The sequence below is a fragment of the Lactuca sativa genome, chromosome 3, assembly GCF_002870075.4.
Source record: "Lactuca sativa cultivar Salinas chromosome 3, Lsat_Salinas_v11, whole genome shotgun sequence".
NCBI classification, from domain to species: domain Eukaryota; kingdom Viridiplantae; phylum Streptophyta; class Magnoliopsida; order Asterales; family Asteraceae; genus Lactuca; species Lactuca sativa.
The window spans coordinates 216,556,922-216,571,022 of NC_056625.2; the positions used below are offsets into that span (position 1 = coordinate 216,556,922).

The following is a 14,101-nucleotide window of genomic DNA, read 5'->3' on the forward strand; positions in this document are numbered from 1 at the left end:
AAAAGAGGAAAAAACTTGAGAGAGTTGTCTTCATTTTGGGATCTAGTTTAAGCTTATTAAAGAAACTACTTTCTAACAATCCACATTGGTATCATGTCGACATAAGTTGATAATATAGACATTGCCACATAGAAGGTAACCAATTACAGTGGGTTAAAATATGATTTTTATCTTATTTAACATGTAAATTAAGAGTTTACGGGTCGATAAAACCCAAAAGATAAAATATGGACCCTTGAAGTTCAACCTTTTAAAATTTTTATGACAACGAAGCTTATGCTACTTTAATTCCACTTATCTTATATATAAAATGCAAAATTTTCACTATACCATAATTTGGCATAAACTGTTGTAATAAAAATGATTTCATAAAATTTGATAATTTGGTAAAGTCTATGTATAATAAGTAATTATTAAAAGATACATCATTTTAGTTTAAATTATAATTATTTTAGTAATTAACCCAGTGGTTAAAACAAATTGATAAAAGGGTAGCTTTGAGAGGCAAAAACTTCATGTGGGCGGCCATCAACAAAGAACAAAGGTTTCAAAGAGCGATAGAGAGAGAGGCTCATTCATTTTCATCCAACCCTACAACGCACGAACACGATGCTGAGAGCCGGAAGCAGGAGGCTAGCTTCTCTCACATCTCCATGGAGGCACCAAACCTCCGCCTCTGCCTCCATCATCTCCAAAAACACTCAGATCGAGGACACCGCTGACGATCGCCGATCGGCTCACGCCTCATCTCCTTTCAACCATCCATTTCTTCCGTTCTCCAGAGGTTTGTTCGTTTCCCCGTTTTATTCTTCATCCTGCCTCGATTTTACAAGGTATATTAGCCTAATCGTGACCTAATTATCCCAATCGAAATTATTATCAATCTCATCTATGTAACCTTGTAATTTCAGTGATTTAGGCATCTGATCCTGGTTGTGATTCTTTCTCTTCTGTTATAGTCTTTTCGTTTTTCTATTGTTGATTCGTGTTCGCACAATAACGATAGGGTTTTTTCGTGAAAGATATATCGTCCGGGTCATATAAATCTAAACTTTAGTCGGTTAGGGTTGCATTTTGCTATCATACCAGTTTAGAAATAAATGCTTTCCTCGTTCTAAATCATAGAGAGCAAATTTTGAGGACTATATTTGGCATCTGGAACTAACCAGATTTTGGTTTCTATGAAGGTCAGCATTCTTATGTGATACCTAAGAGAGACTACTTTTCTTTTATAAATAAGCTTATGCTAGATGTATTAGATTTAAATGGAGGACTGTTGTTATCTTTGGCAACTCTCTGATGTAATTATTGATATTTTCTGGCGACCATATTTAAGACCCACAAATTGGCATCATAATGAATCTTGATTGGGGTCCCTGTAGTATCTTTCATGGTTATCTCTTGTTACTAAGGATGCAAGGGATGTATACAGATGGTGATTCTATGGAAAAGCAAGTGGTTTTAGGATATTTATGGAAAAGTTAGTGGGTTTAGTTTCCTGAGCATATTTACAGTCTACACAAAGTTGAAACAAGATGTATCAGATGCATAAAGAGGATACTTGCAACATGTAGACATTGCAGAATCAGATCTAATTTAGTAGTATTAATTGTATACTCCTTTTTCATCACAGGATTTGCATCAAACTCAATAACCCCAAAATTCGAGGACACAATCCCACCAACAGTAGCCGCCATCACAAACCCAACTTCGAAGATCGTGTACGACTCCCACAACCATGAACGTTATCCACCTGGCGACCCAAGCAAACGCGCGTTCGCATATTTCGTGTTGACAGGTGGCAGATTCGTGTACGCGTCCCTCCTCCGCCTCCTAGTCCTCAAATTCATCCTCAGCATGTCCGCGAGTAAAGACGTTCTTGCCCTCGCCTCCCTCGAGGTCGACCTTTCCAGCATCGAGCCGGGGTCCACAGTGACTGTGAAATGGCGTGGAAAGCCTGTGTTTATAAGAAGGCGAACAGAGGACGATGTGAAGCTGGCCAATAGTGTTGATGTGGCGTCTCTGCGGGACCCACAGGAGGATGCGGCTAGGGTTAAGGATCCGGAGTGGCTGATTGTGGTGGGGGTGTGTACGCATTTGGGGTGTATTCCGTTGCCGAATGCGGGTGATTTTGGAGGGTGGTTTTGTCCGTGTCATGGGTCCCATTATGATATTTCCGGAAGGATCCGGAAGGGTCCTGCTCCGTATAATTTGGAGGTCCCCACATATAGTTTCATGGAAGATAACAAGTTGCTGATTGGTTGAGACTTGACATTGAAGAAAATGAAACATTTAGGATGTTGGCGATATTTATGATTTTGTGGCCGAAAGGACCTGTTTTTACTTTCTAAATGGCCTTTTTTACATTTGGGCATGTTATGGTATGTTTCAGCTGATGTGTTTTCATAAAGATTGGAGTATTCGTTTTGTGTTTCAATAAGACTTGTTGCTTCCATATGATATGTACATCTATCATGTTGCATGACAAGATTTAAATGGATCACACTTGTTTCTTTAAAGGTCAAGGGTTAGAGACTCTTATGCTAAGCATATAGTGCTTGTGTTATTGATTTACATTCTTTTATGGAAGATAATCTTTTCTTTAGTCGCAGTACAATATTATCAACAACTTCTTCTCTTCTTCTTCTTTATTTATTTTTTTATTTTTTTTAAAATTTTTAATTTTTTTAAACTTGAGACCTTGTTGATGTTATTGTTTACGTTGAATAGTTTATATGTTATCTAAATTCTAACCTAGTAAATTTTTTTTTGTCATGTCATTTTCTTCTTCGTTTTGAGAACCATTTCTTCTTTTCGAGAATTTCCATAAAATTTCCATTTTCTTAAAATAAATTCCATAAAATTCGAATGGGTTCTATAAGGAACGAGAACCATATAAATTCTTATAAATACTCAAAACAATTTGATTTTTTTTTTTATAAATGTTTCAAAAACATGTGTAGTATCCGAGTTTCACACATAATTTTAATGAATGAAGAATAATTGCGAAATAAAATTTTCCATAAATTGGTTAGGTTCAGAACCATGGCAAAAGAAAGTATCCCAAAATGTAAAATGCAAAATATGAGAAAAACTATTTTGGTAAATTGTGTTCTTGAATTTTTCATTTTGAAGAAAAAGGGAAGCAGAAGAAGAAAAAAAAAGTTTTCGAGTTCCTTTTTAGGAAGGAAAAAAAGGGATAATGACTTGAGAGGGTAACATATTTTGGCTTTTGGTCACATTTGGTCACTAAATTATTTTACGTGCTTTACTAATCCTTGAACTTGTTGAAACACGTAAATTATACCATGACCGATAATAGTGGGTTTTGCCGGTTTCTGACGTTTCCGGCCAAACATGATTTTTTTCGGCCAAGTATGATTTTCCAGTCAAACTCGATTTTCCGGCGAGAACCCTAAAATTAGATGAGCACAAGAATCAAATGAACTCGAAATCCTTGAACTCGAACACAAGAACTCTATAAACTCGAAACCCTTGAACTCTAACGGTTTGTATCGATCGGATACACTTTACGTATAATTAACAATGAACAAACTAATTAAACCAAATAAAGAACAAAAATTAATCACAAAGATGTCTTTCACCAAGAAAGGGGTTGTTCTCACCAAGAGAACGTATGTCAAAAGATGGACACCAAGACGTATATTAGGGTTTTACCCTAATGTTGAATATATACTCAACTATACAAGTATATCCCTTTAATCAAAAGATTGTATCTAATCTATAATAAGAACCGATCCTTATCACCAAGATATCAGATCTGCTATCTATTTTATACATATAACTATAACTGCCTAATATACAAAGATTACATACTAGACACTAACGCTGATAAGGTCTTGAGGCGCTGACGTTGATGCTAACGTTGGTGCTCGCGCTGGCCGTCATCATGTAAGGTGTTTGACTCATCAGATCATAAGGTGTGACCTTACAATCTCCCCTTATCTAATGATGTCAAAACCAATCTTCAACAAAATCAACAAGGTTATCATTTGAGAAATTTTCAACTTCAATGCATGTTCCCTTTGAGACATATACCTACCCAAATTTCAGTAATCATCAGTAGCAGTAGAAAATAACCAGTGTATCATTAGTATATCATGAGTCTCAGCAGATATTTGCTCCCCCTTAGATTTAGCTCTTATCCGCTCCCCCTTAGATTTAGCTCTTCTTTGGATCAGGTATATGTCTATCCCTTTTTTTGACATCAACATCATATATGGTACTGGAGGAAGTGGTCAGTGTATCAGAGTTGTAGCTGGTAATCCAGTGAGTATGATGTCTCTTAATAATATGGATTTGAACTATCATTCAATTACATAATATTGCGAGATTTCATCAACATGTGATTTCATACGCTGACTCATTAATCACTTTTATTAGAAGAAAAGGGAAAGAGTGGAATGATGCATATGATAAGCTATGGTGTTTTAGCTTAACCATCGACACAAATTTTTTTAAACTTTTTTCAGTGTGAGTTATATAACAGTGAATCGTAAAGTTTTATTAAGAATAATTAAGGAGAGAATAGAGTGTTTTAGTCACGCTGAGGTGGAATCAACGTGACTCATAAACAATGTCAACTCATCAACAAGAAGTTGTTCAACTTTCGTATCATAGATTTGAGTTGCAGTCTAGAACTTTGAAGTTCATTGTCAATTCGTTCAATGGTACCATGTCATACCTCAGACTAGGAGGTCAAGGACATGAATAACCCTTTGTCATTTAAGGACCAGACAAGTATCTCTTAAGTTGATAACTATGCAATCAAGGTAAGCCACGGGGTTATGCTCGATGTTTCAGTAGAACATGACACTTGATGCATACGACAAGCATGCTTACAGGGACGGAGTCAGGTAAGAAACAATTAACCAAAAAATAAATACCCAAGCCTTTCTATAATTTTCTGATTTGGACCAGGCAAGCTCACTTTGAAAGTTTAGACGATGCTATACAATCAACGTGAGGGGGTGATTCAATGTCATCTCCATAAATGGTCTCGTTGATGAGATACTTAGAGAGATTTAAACACATACAACAACATGCTTCTAGGGACAATGGTTTGTCAATAGTTATATACTTGACTTATGAAATGCCATTGTCAAATCATTTAAAATGGTACAAGACAAAATAATAAATAATATAAGAATACAAACAAAAGAGTTAGTAAAACAAAGAAATATTCTAAAAGCGATATTTGTCTAGCCTTTTCAGAGGCTCTTTATGTAGCCTATTCAGAAGAATCATAAAGGCATGAAATCTTTTGAGTAGAATCACCAAAGAAAGATCTTTTGAAATAAATACTCATTAATCAATTTACTTTCTTCAAGATATATGTCCTTCAAATATGGCTATAAAAGAAAACGCAACCAAGAACATGATTGGATTTAGGTAAACAAACAAAAATAAAACCCTTAAGTTTACATGCAACCTAAATAGGATCTATGTTTTCTCTATTGAACCTATAACTAAGAATATAAAAAAGAAACTTGGAAACCCTAGAGTATTTTCGAAATTAATATGAGAGGGTTTTAGGATTATATACCTTTTAGTTCTTATAGCAAACAACTAGAATTCCTCATTGTTGATCTCTTGGAAGCAAGCACCACAAGTGTCGTGCTTCTAATAGAATCACACCCAAGCTAATAAACCATTTATTTAATTTATTATTCACATAATAAATTAATCCCTCTCTCCAAAAATCATCATGTCCAATTGCTAGGTTTGAGGGCAACCCAAAAGGAATGTGCTACTATCAATTCAAGTATATACCAAATTTAGTTATGGTCCTAGACACATAATGCAACATTCTTCCACTAGGATACGTCTTTAACTATAATTTCCAGTATAACTTCTAAATCGATCAACAAATTGTATCTTCCAAAAGTCGATGTTGAACTCTAACCCAATCAGTTACATGTCCTAAGATAAGTGATCATATATTCCTCCGTTCTACAAGATATCATTCGAACATGAGGCATGGAACAAAATCAATCTCATTGTCTACGACTTTGTTTCTCGATTTCTGATTTGTGATGACATAAAACTTCTAATTGAACATATCAATTTAGTCTTGACCGGGCCTAACATTATAAGTCAACACCAATTTACCAAGGGGCCCAAAGATATTGTTTTTCCCATTAGGGTAAAAGGAATGAATAAACTTTGACTTATATGCTTGCATTATTTACTCATCAGATCATGCATGTCAATACGTTTTATAACATCAAGTTACTGAAGCGTTTACCTATTATCAATGAACAACCAACTTGTAAACTACAATTCATATATCTCCGTTTTAAGATTATAAGATATTATCATCTCATAATTACTTGTGATAAATTCCATGAAGTAATTCTTTGAGCTTAGGTTAATCAAATACTTAAATCTCCATTTCTAAGTACTTATGAACATTCTGGCAATACCATTGATATGTCTAAAGCTCTTTAGACCATCCACAATTCAATTCATGACAGTCTTAATTCACTACTTACTTCCAAAAGTATGAACGACCGTGGAGTTTTGAATAATCGAATTATTTGGGAAGTAAAACATGCAAAAATGAAACACAAGAATAAACAATTGACAAAAGGTAGTAAACAAACTTATAAATAATTCTCTACTATTTAATCACCAAAAGTAAATTACATTTACTTTGTTACAAGTTTCAAACTAACTATCTAACTACTAAAACTAATATCATCTCTCAGACCTATGCTCCTGGCATGCTGAATGTGTTTATCCCTACTTAGACCCTTTGTAAGTGGATTTGCAAGATTCTCTTCAGATGATATTATTGTCATAGTGAGGTGACCTTATTCTACTCTATGTCTGATGAAAGGGTACTTTATGTCGATATATCTTGATCTTCCATGATCTTTTGCTTCCTTTGTCAAGGCAACCGCCCCTTCATTATCACAAAAAATTACATCGACTCCTTAATGGTTAGAATAACTCCAAGATCTTCGATGAATTTCTTCAACCAAATTGCTTCCATTGATGCTTCACTTGCCGCTATGTACTCTGATTCACAGGTAGAATCATCTACTGTCTCTTGCTTGGAACTTTTCCAAGTAAATGATCCTCCATTTAAAGTAAACACGCATCCATATTGAGAACGAAAGTTGCCTCTATCTGTTTGAAAGTTGGCATAACTATACCCAGTTACTCTCAATGTATCACTTCCACCAAGTACTAGGACCCAATCCTTATGTCACACCCCCGAACCAGGACGGCGGAAACGTCTGGGGGCGGATGAGTTCATTGTATTGTATCATCACAATTGAATATAATTGAAAACATAGCAATCAACATCATACATTAATGATACCAACATACATTGTTTATAGAATTGTATTTGTTTACAACTTTACACAAAAGTGTCAGTAAATACGATGTTCCAAAAATGTAGTAATTATCCAAAATCCATAGCCCGAGGTACCTGCTCACTGAGTCCTTGAGAATACAAGTCGTTTTGAAAAGCGTCAATTAAAAAGTTGGTGAGTTCATAAGCATATTTGTATAAAAGCTTTGTAACAACTTTGATTTGTAATAATTTGAAAAACTCCAGAAAATCCGATATTTCCTGTAATAAAAATTGTTTTGTAGTCTTGTTCTAAAACTGTGGATAATTGCATGTGTGCTCTTTGTTTTCTGTTGTTCGTAATTGAAAAGAGTGCGAGTTCCCAAAAAATCCCATATTTCCTGTTTTACAAAAAAAGCAGTCTTAAAACCCTAATACTGGAGTGGTAGTAGTAAAGTACGAGAGTGATGCTTAGTTTTATAATTTTATAAAACCGACGAAGTTTATAATTTCATAAATCCAAAATAACATTGTTAATCCATATGTGAGTCATTACAACCATGCTTGCTACGACTAAAATGCTTGTCATGACATTCTTCAGGCGTCGGTTACGGGAAGATATTTGTCACTCTAGACTGGCCTAGTCTAGCTGTAGCGAACAACTCAGGTGTGGGGGTGTCAACCCCGTATAGATCTATACACAATTACCTTGCTCTCCCTCTAGGAGACTCTGGTTATAACTACAGGACTTACGGTGTACGCTAGGTAGGTACGGCAAATAAGAGCCTCACAAGTGCCTTAACAGGTTTACGCGAAATTTTCTGTCGTAACACTTTTGATTTGTATACCGTTTTAGTTCAATTATTTATAATGATTTTATAAATAATCATTAATGAATTCGTCCAATTGTAATACATTGTGTAGATAGTTTAATCCTTTAAGTATTCAAACTAATAACATATGACAACATTTTATGACTATTTTACTAATAAAAATAGTTTTTAGTAAAATATTCAAGTTTTATGGTGGGTTTTAACACATCAAAATTTGTTTGAGTGTTTAGTAACACAAAAATAGTCTATTTTTGTTGTGATTAGAACATGTCACAATTTCCATAAGATTTCATAAAATCCTTGAAATTTATAATATTTCAACATTTGCACAAGTATTAGTGGTAAAAATATATATGTCCAAAATTAACCGTTTGGAGTGTAAATCTTATATTTTCACCACCCATCAAGTGTTTACAACCAAATATGTGATAACATTTTCTTTGATATTATTTTCTTTCTTTTTTAAAACACACACTAAAACCCATTTCCCCCTAGTAACTTATTTCCTCTTCAACATAAAACCATGGTATATGATGTTATACAAAACAACTTTATTCTAACCATATGAGATTTTGTGAAATCTCGAGTTTTATGGGGTATTAACATGAAGTAATCAACATTTCAACACACATAGACATATAAACATACAAGTGCATGAAAATATTCAAAGATTTAAACAAGACTTGACTATATCCCCCCCCCCCCCCCCCCCCCCCCCGCCCGCCCCCAAAAGGATGAAAAACTTGAAAATAGTGGGGTATGAAGCTCACCTTGATGATTTTCGAGATGTAGAAGAAGAAGAGGAAGAAACTTTCGAGCCTAGCTTGTGTCTCGGAGAGATTCTCGAAATGTGGGTGTTCTAAGGAGTTTAACACACAACAAAGTGTGTAAATGGAATGTTCTAAGCATAAATATGAAACAAAACACTTGAGTTTAGCATAGAACTACCAAGAAGCTTAGAATCCAATTATTGATGATGATGAACTTGAAAATTCTTGAGAGAACAATGGGAGGTTTGAGAGGAAAATTAGTTGAGAGTAAAGTTTGAAATGAGAGTGGGAGGGGGGGGGGGGGGTTTTCGGCCGATTAAGAGAGAGGGGGGGGGGGGGAGTAAGGGTTGACTCTTCCTAAAGATGATGAGAAACGTCTTGATGTATGGAGGTTAAAGAACTTGGAGACATGTTGGACAATGATGTGGTGGCAAGTCCATTATCTAATCTTACTATTATTTTTTTTGAATATTCAAACCGGACAAAGAGGGTCCTCGGCCCAATTGGTGGCCCAAAATAGGGGTGTTCGGTTGTTGACTTGGCCCAATAAGGGTTCTCGACCCACTAATATTCAATTAAGGGTTTTTGGTCCAATTGAGGAGTTTTCGGCCCAAAGGAAAGTCAATTAAAAACTTCCAGCTCAATGGGATGCCCAATAGTGGTTTTCGGCCCATTAAGGTTCAATAAAAGGTTTTCGGCCCAATATTGAGCCCAATAGAAGTCTTTAGCCCATTAGGACCCAAAGAGGGGTTTTCAGCCCATCAAGGCCAAATGGGGAAGTTATTGGCCCAATAGGGCCCGATAAAGAAGTCTTGGGCCAACAAGGGTTTTGGGCCGAGAATTCTTGGGCTAAGGCCCAAAATTATTTGGACTTGGCTTATTGGATCGAGTTTTGGACTTCCATGAGGCTGTGCCGGCTTGAATCACAATGTATGGACGTAGGAACTTAATAGCATTGAAGTTTGAATTTCACTAAATGAATTGTTGCAAGGTTACACAATGGGATTTATCTTGTACAAGGATCAACATCTTAACCCTAATTTTCTAGTTGTGACATCATCCCCCTGTTAGAGGGAATTTCGTCCCGAAATTTGTTCTAGAGTTGTCTTTATGATTTAGGGAAAAGATGGGGGTATTTTTGCATCATCTGACCTTCATGTTCCCAGGTGAATTCTTGAAAGACCCTAACTTTCGTATTTTTGAAAGACCCAAACTTTCATACTTCACAATATAGTTACTCCAAAACATGCTACATGCATATTTATAAATAATATTTTACATTGATGGTGTGATTACAAAATACTGGATACAAACCGACTAAGTTTTAGTATATTACAAAGTGTTATATCTATTACATAACTACCTAGGATATTATAGTTTTATACATGTGTAAACCCAAGTACAAAAGTAATAGTATAAACTATTCTAAATCTTCGAATAGTATATGACTATACTCGATTCTCATTTCCTACAATTGTTAAACACTAAGAGGGGTAAGCGGTGACGCTTAGTGAGTTCAATAATAGATACAATATAACGTTATGCCATATATATACTTTAATATGGCAGAAGCAAAGGGGTACAAGGAACAACAAAGGCATATGTGAAATGCGGCAAACTTTCCATATCAATCGATGATTTGATTCAATGATAATCAATGAGACATAACAATTTCAATACTTGATATACATTAATAACACGTTGGCACCAATGACACAGAAGACATACGATTTCTGATTAAACATTTTGGTAGATTTCAGGCTTTTAACCCTATCTAACCTTCTACCAATGCCATAGAGTAGAAGTCCTTCTCTTACAAAATATAAAATTCTAAAATTTGGGCAAAGAGGGTAAAGTTTGGACCAAATTTGTAACAAAATTTAAAATCTGGGCCAAAAGTGTAAATTTTGGACCAAATTTGTAATAAATTTTGAAATCTGGGCCAAAAATGTAATTTTTGAAAGTTGGATGACCTGTTGACCGGGTCAAAGGATTAAATTGAATACGATTACCGGTATTTGAGACTTAATTGAATAAAAAATAAATATAGAGATTAAATCAATTATGAGGCCAATATGTAGAGATTTTATTGCAGTTTTCCCTAACTTATGGTTAAAATACATAGATGTCAACTAATCGCCAATCGTTAGTCTTATTAGGCATGAATAATGAGGATATGCGGTCTTCAACTTAGACTTACTCCTACTTGATGATTTTGAATTTGTTGTAGCAAGTGTGAATAAAGATGAAGATCTATTGGTAGTGACTGCATTTTTTTTCAAAACTATACCTTCTCCTTAGGATGAGACTCAATTATGGTTGACTGTATTTTTTTTTTCAAAACTATACCTTCTCCTTAGGATGAGACTCAATTATGGTTTACTGGGCATGAAACTTGACTTGTGTTCATCAACGGTGGTAAAACTAACATCACTTCATCGATTGTTCATATTCAAGATTCACCACCTATATATATATATATATATATATATATATATATATATATATATATATATATATATATATATATATATATATATATATATATATATATATATATATATATATATATATATATATATGTATGTATTTTGATGCGTCTTCGTTGTGAAATAATGCTTGACCAATTTATTGCGATGTTTATTTATTTTTTGTTTGGATGTTGTTATCGTATGACCACATGGTGTGACACTCAGTTGTCATATATCTCATATACTTTTTTTTCCTTGTAAGTCGACTTTACTATCTTTCTTGTGGTTAGTCACTAGATAGCTATTAGAGGTGAACCGATATACCCTCCACATTGGGGACTTATGAATCCTCCTTTCAAGAACCTTCTCAGCGTAAGGGGTAATCCAGCTTTTGAAGTTCCCTTACATATGAAAAAACAACATATTGTCATTCAATGTAAAATAAGTTAAAATAAAGTTACATTTGTAAAAATATTAAATTAAATTATCCCTAACATTATGTCATTGACAATACCATTGATGCATTCTACAACGAAAAACATTCAATGAAGATTATTATGGGAAATTTTTTGTGTTTTTCTTGATGGACTTCGTGTTGTTATATGTGTCATATTATAAAGCACCCATGAAAACACTCTTGCCCTTTTTTCATGACCAAATCTGTTTATCCATACAATACACTCATCATTAAATGCATGTCACAACCTTGCCAAGCTATCTTTAAATCAAAGTACCTAAAAAGCTTTGCATGTACCCTAGAACAAAATTTTGACTATTCAATTTTTTTGATCATTGGCCTATCAAATATCGTACGATGCATCGATGAAAACCATATTCATGATTCTCCACCCTCTGTTTTTCACATTCCAAATGCTAGTAGCAGAATTTGGCTGTTTTCGTCCATGGCCACCTCTAGGAACATAATTCCTAACTATTTCCCCTTCCAGGTACCCCTCAATAGACTAAACTATGTAACTTTTTCCGCTGTGCTTTTCGGTAGAAATATATGAACACTAAAGTGGTCATTCAAACTTCATTGAACATGTTTCACCCGCAACATGTTTCTTGTATTTTTGGAAAATGTGTCTTTTAAGAAGTGAGTGAACACTTTCTTGTTGCCTTGTTGATCATGAGGATGCAATTTGCATTTATGTAAGAATGTGATACATTCTTGTAATTTTATCTTTTGTAGCTCTAGTCGCTATTTATATATTTTAGTGAAGAAAACTGCTTCAAATTTGTCTTTTTTTGGATTTGATGATTTTAATATGCACTCTCTCGACAACACATTTAATTCCTAATGCTAGGTTATGATACTTTTTGTTTTTGTACAATTATAACAATTTGATATGTGATGAGAGGTTGCAGATTATTGAAAACATTTGTTCATAGGTTAAGGATTCAGGCAATGGTGACGGATCAAGCATTCCCCAATGAGTAGTCTTAGTTTCTTCATAATTCAAAAAAATAATATACATAATTATCATTTTGGGGTTATTAGGCCCAATTTAGTTGTCACCTTCGGTATAATCATAATCCGACAAACTCTTAAACTTGTCCATCGTTTTTTTTTTTTTGTTTAGAAGTATGTTTGAATCTTCAACCAACATCATCAACTTTGCTTTATCGTTTGCTGATTCACCAACATCATATTCAAGACCATTATAAACAACTTCCTTACCTTTAAAACTAACATCAATCTTACATGTAGGCCCATTGTAAGCAATTTGTTTTGCATACCGTGTGTCCATACGTGTTAGTGTCATAAATTAGAAACTATATTTTTGGTTAATTGTGGTACCGAACAACCCATTGCCACTGAAACGGTTTTCCTAAAGAATCAACAACATGATTAACAACATACCATTGTATGGTGTTCGAAGGCATAGTAAAACAAAATATTCGACATCATTGTCATTTCTAATTTTCATAACTACGTTTGATCTGCGATGTTGAATAGACAACATATTTGATTACTATAATATGGGTTTTAAAGTAAACAAGTTAATCAACTCATCAAAGTTATATGATTTGTTAAATCAACATCATAACATGTGTAATTTGGAGCCGTATACTGTAATGAACAATTTATTCGCTTATATCGTTCTCCATTACAAACATTGACTATTAAAAATTGATTGCAAAAACTCATTTTTAGTGATAAAAATCCGGAGTGAAAGATTAGAGGAAATTTAAAGTTCTAAATAAAATGTAAACCGTAAAGAACATAATAACTTAGTTGAAGTCCGAAATTTCACTCTTGAATATAATAAATTTCAGAATGTACGTTGTCTTAGTCCAGAATGTATGTAGTCAATTGTAACGTACATTATTCCTAAAATTTCAGATTCCAAAACGCCTTTATATTATATCTCACCAATGTGATACTCCGGAATATAACATTAATAATCCACAACATGGTATCATGACAAAGTGGTCATTTGCAAATTTCAAAATTTCTTGGTCATTTTTTAAATGTTTTGTTGATAACAATTACTTTTGTTAATATGAATCCGTAAAATCACTAATTTCATCATTTAATCTCTTTCAATTTATGTATTCAAAATAATAATAATAATAAAACACAAAAACGAAATGTTAAAACAATCATCCTTAACTCTGATTTTTCTATAGTAGTATAGTACAATACGAAAAAAATAAATAAATATAATATTGCAATAAAACACTATAACAAAAAGAAAA

The 14,101-nt window shown here is 33.9% G+C and overlaps 1 protein-coding gene across 1 annotated transcript; it reads left to right on the forward strand.

Moving 5' to 3' along the window:
* Positions 1 to 505: 505 nt before the first annotated feature.
* Positions 506 to 2,519, forward strand: LOC111915005 (cytochrome b-c1 complex subunit Rieske-4, mitochondrial). Its single transcript, XM_023910711.3, has 2 exons — positions 506 to 784; positions 1,634 to 2,519. The coding sequence occupies exons 1-2, from the start codon at positions 610 to 612 to the stop codon at positions 2,263 to 2,265; spliced, it is 807 nt and encodes a 268-aa protein (XP_023766479.1). The 5' UTR covers positions 506 to 609; the 3' UTR covers positions 2,266 to 2,519.
* The last annotated feature ends 11,582 nt before the right edge of the window (positions 2,520 to 14,101 follow it).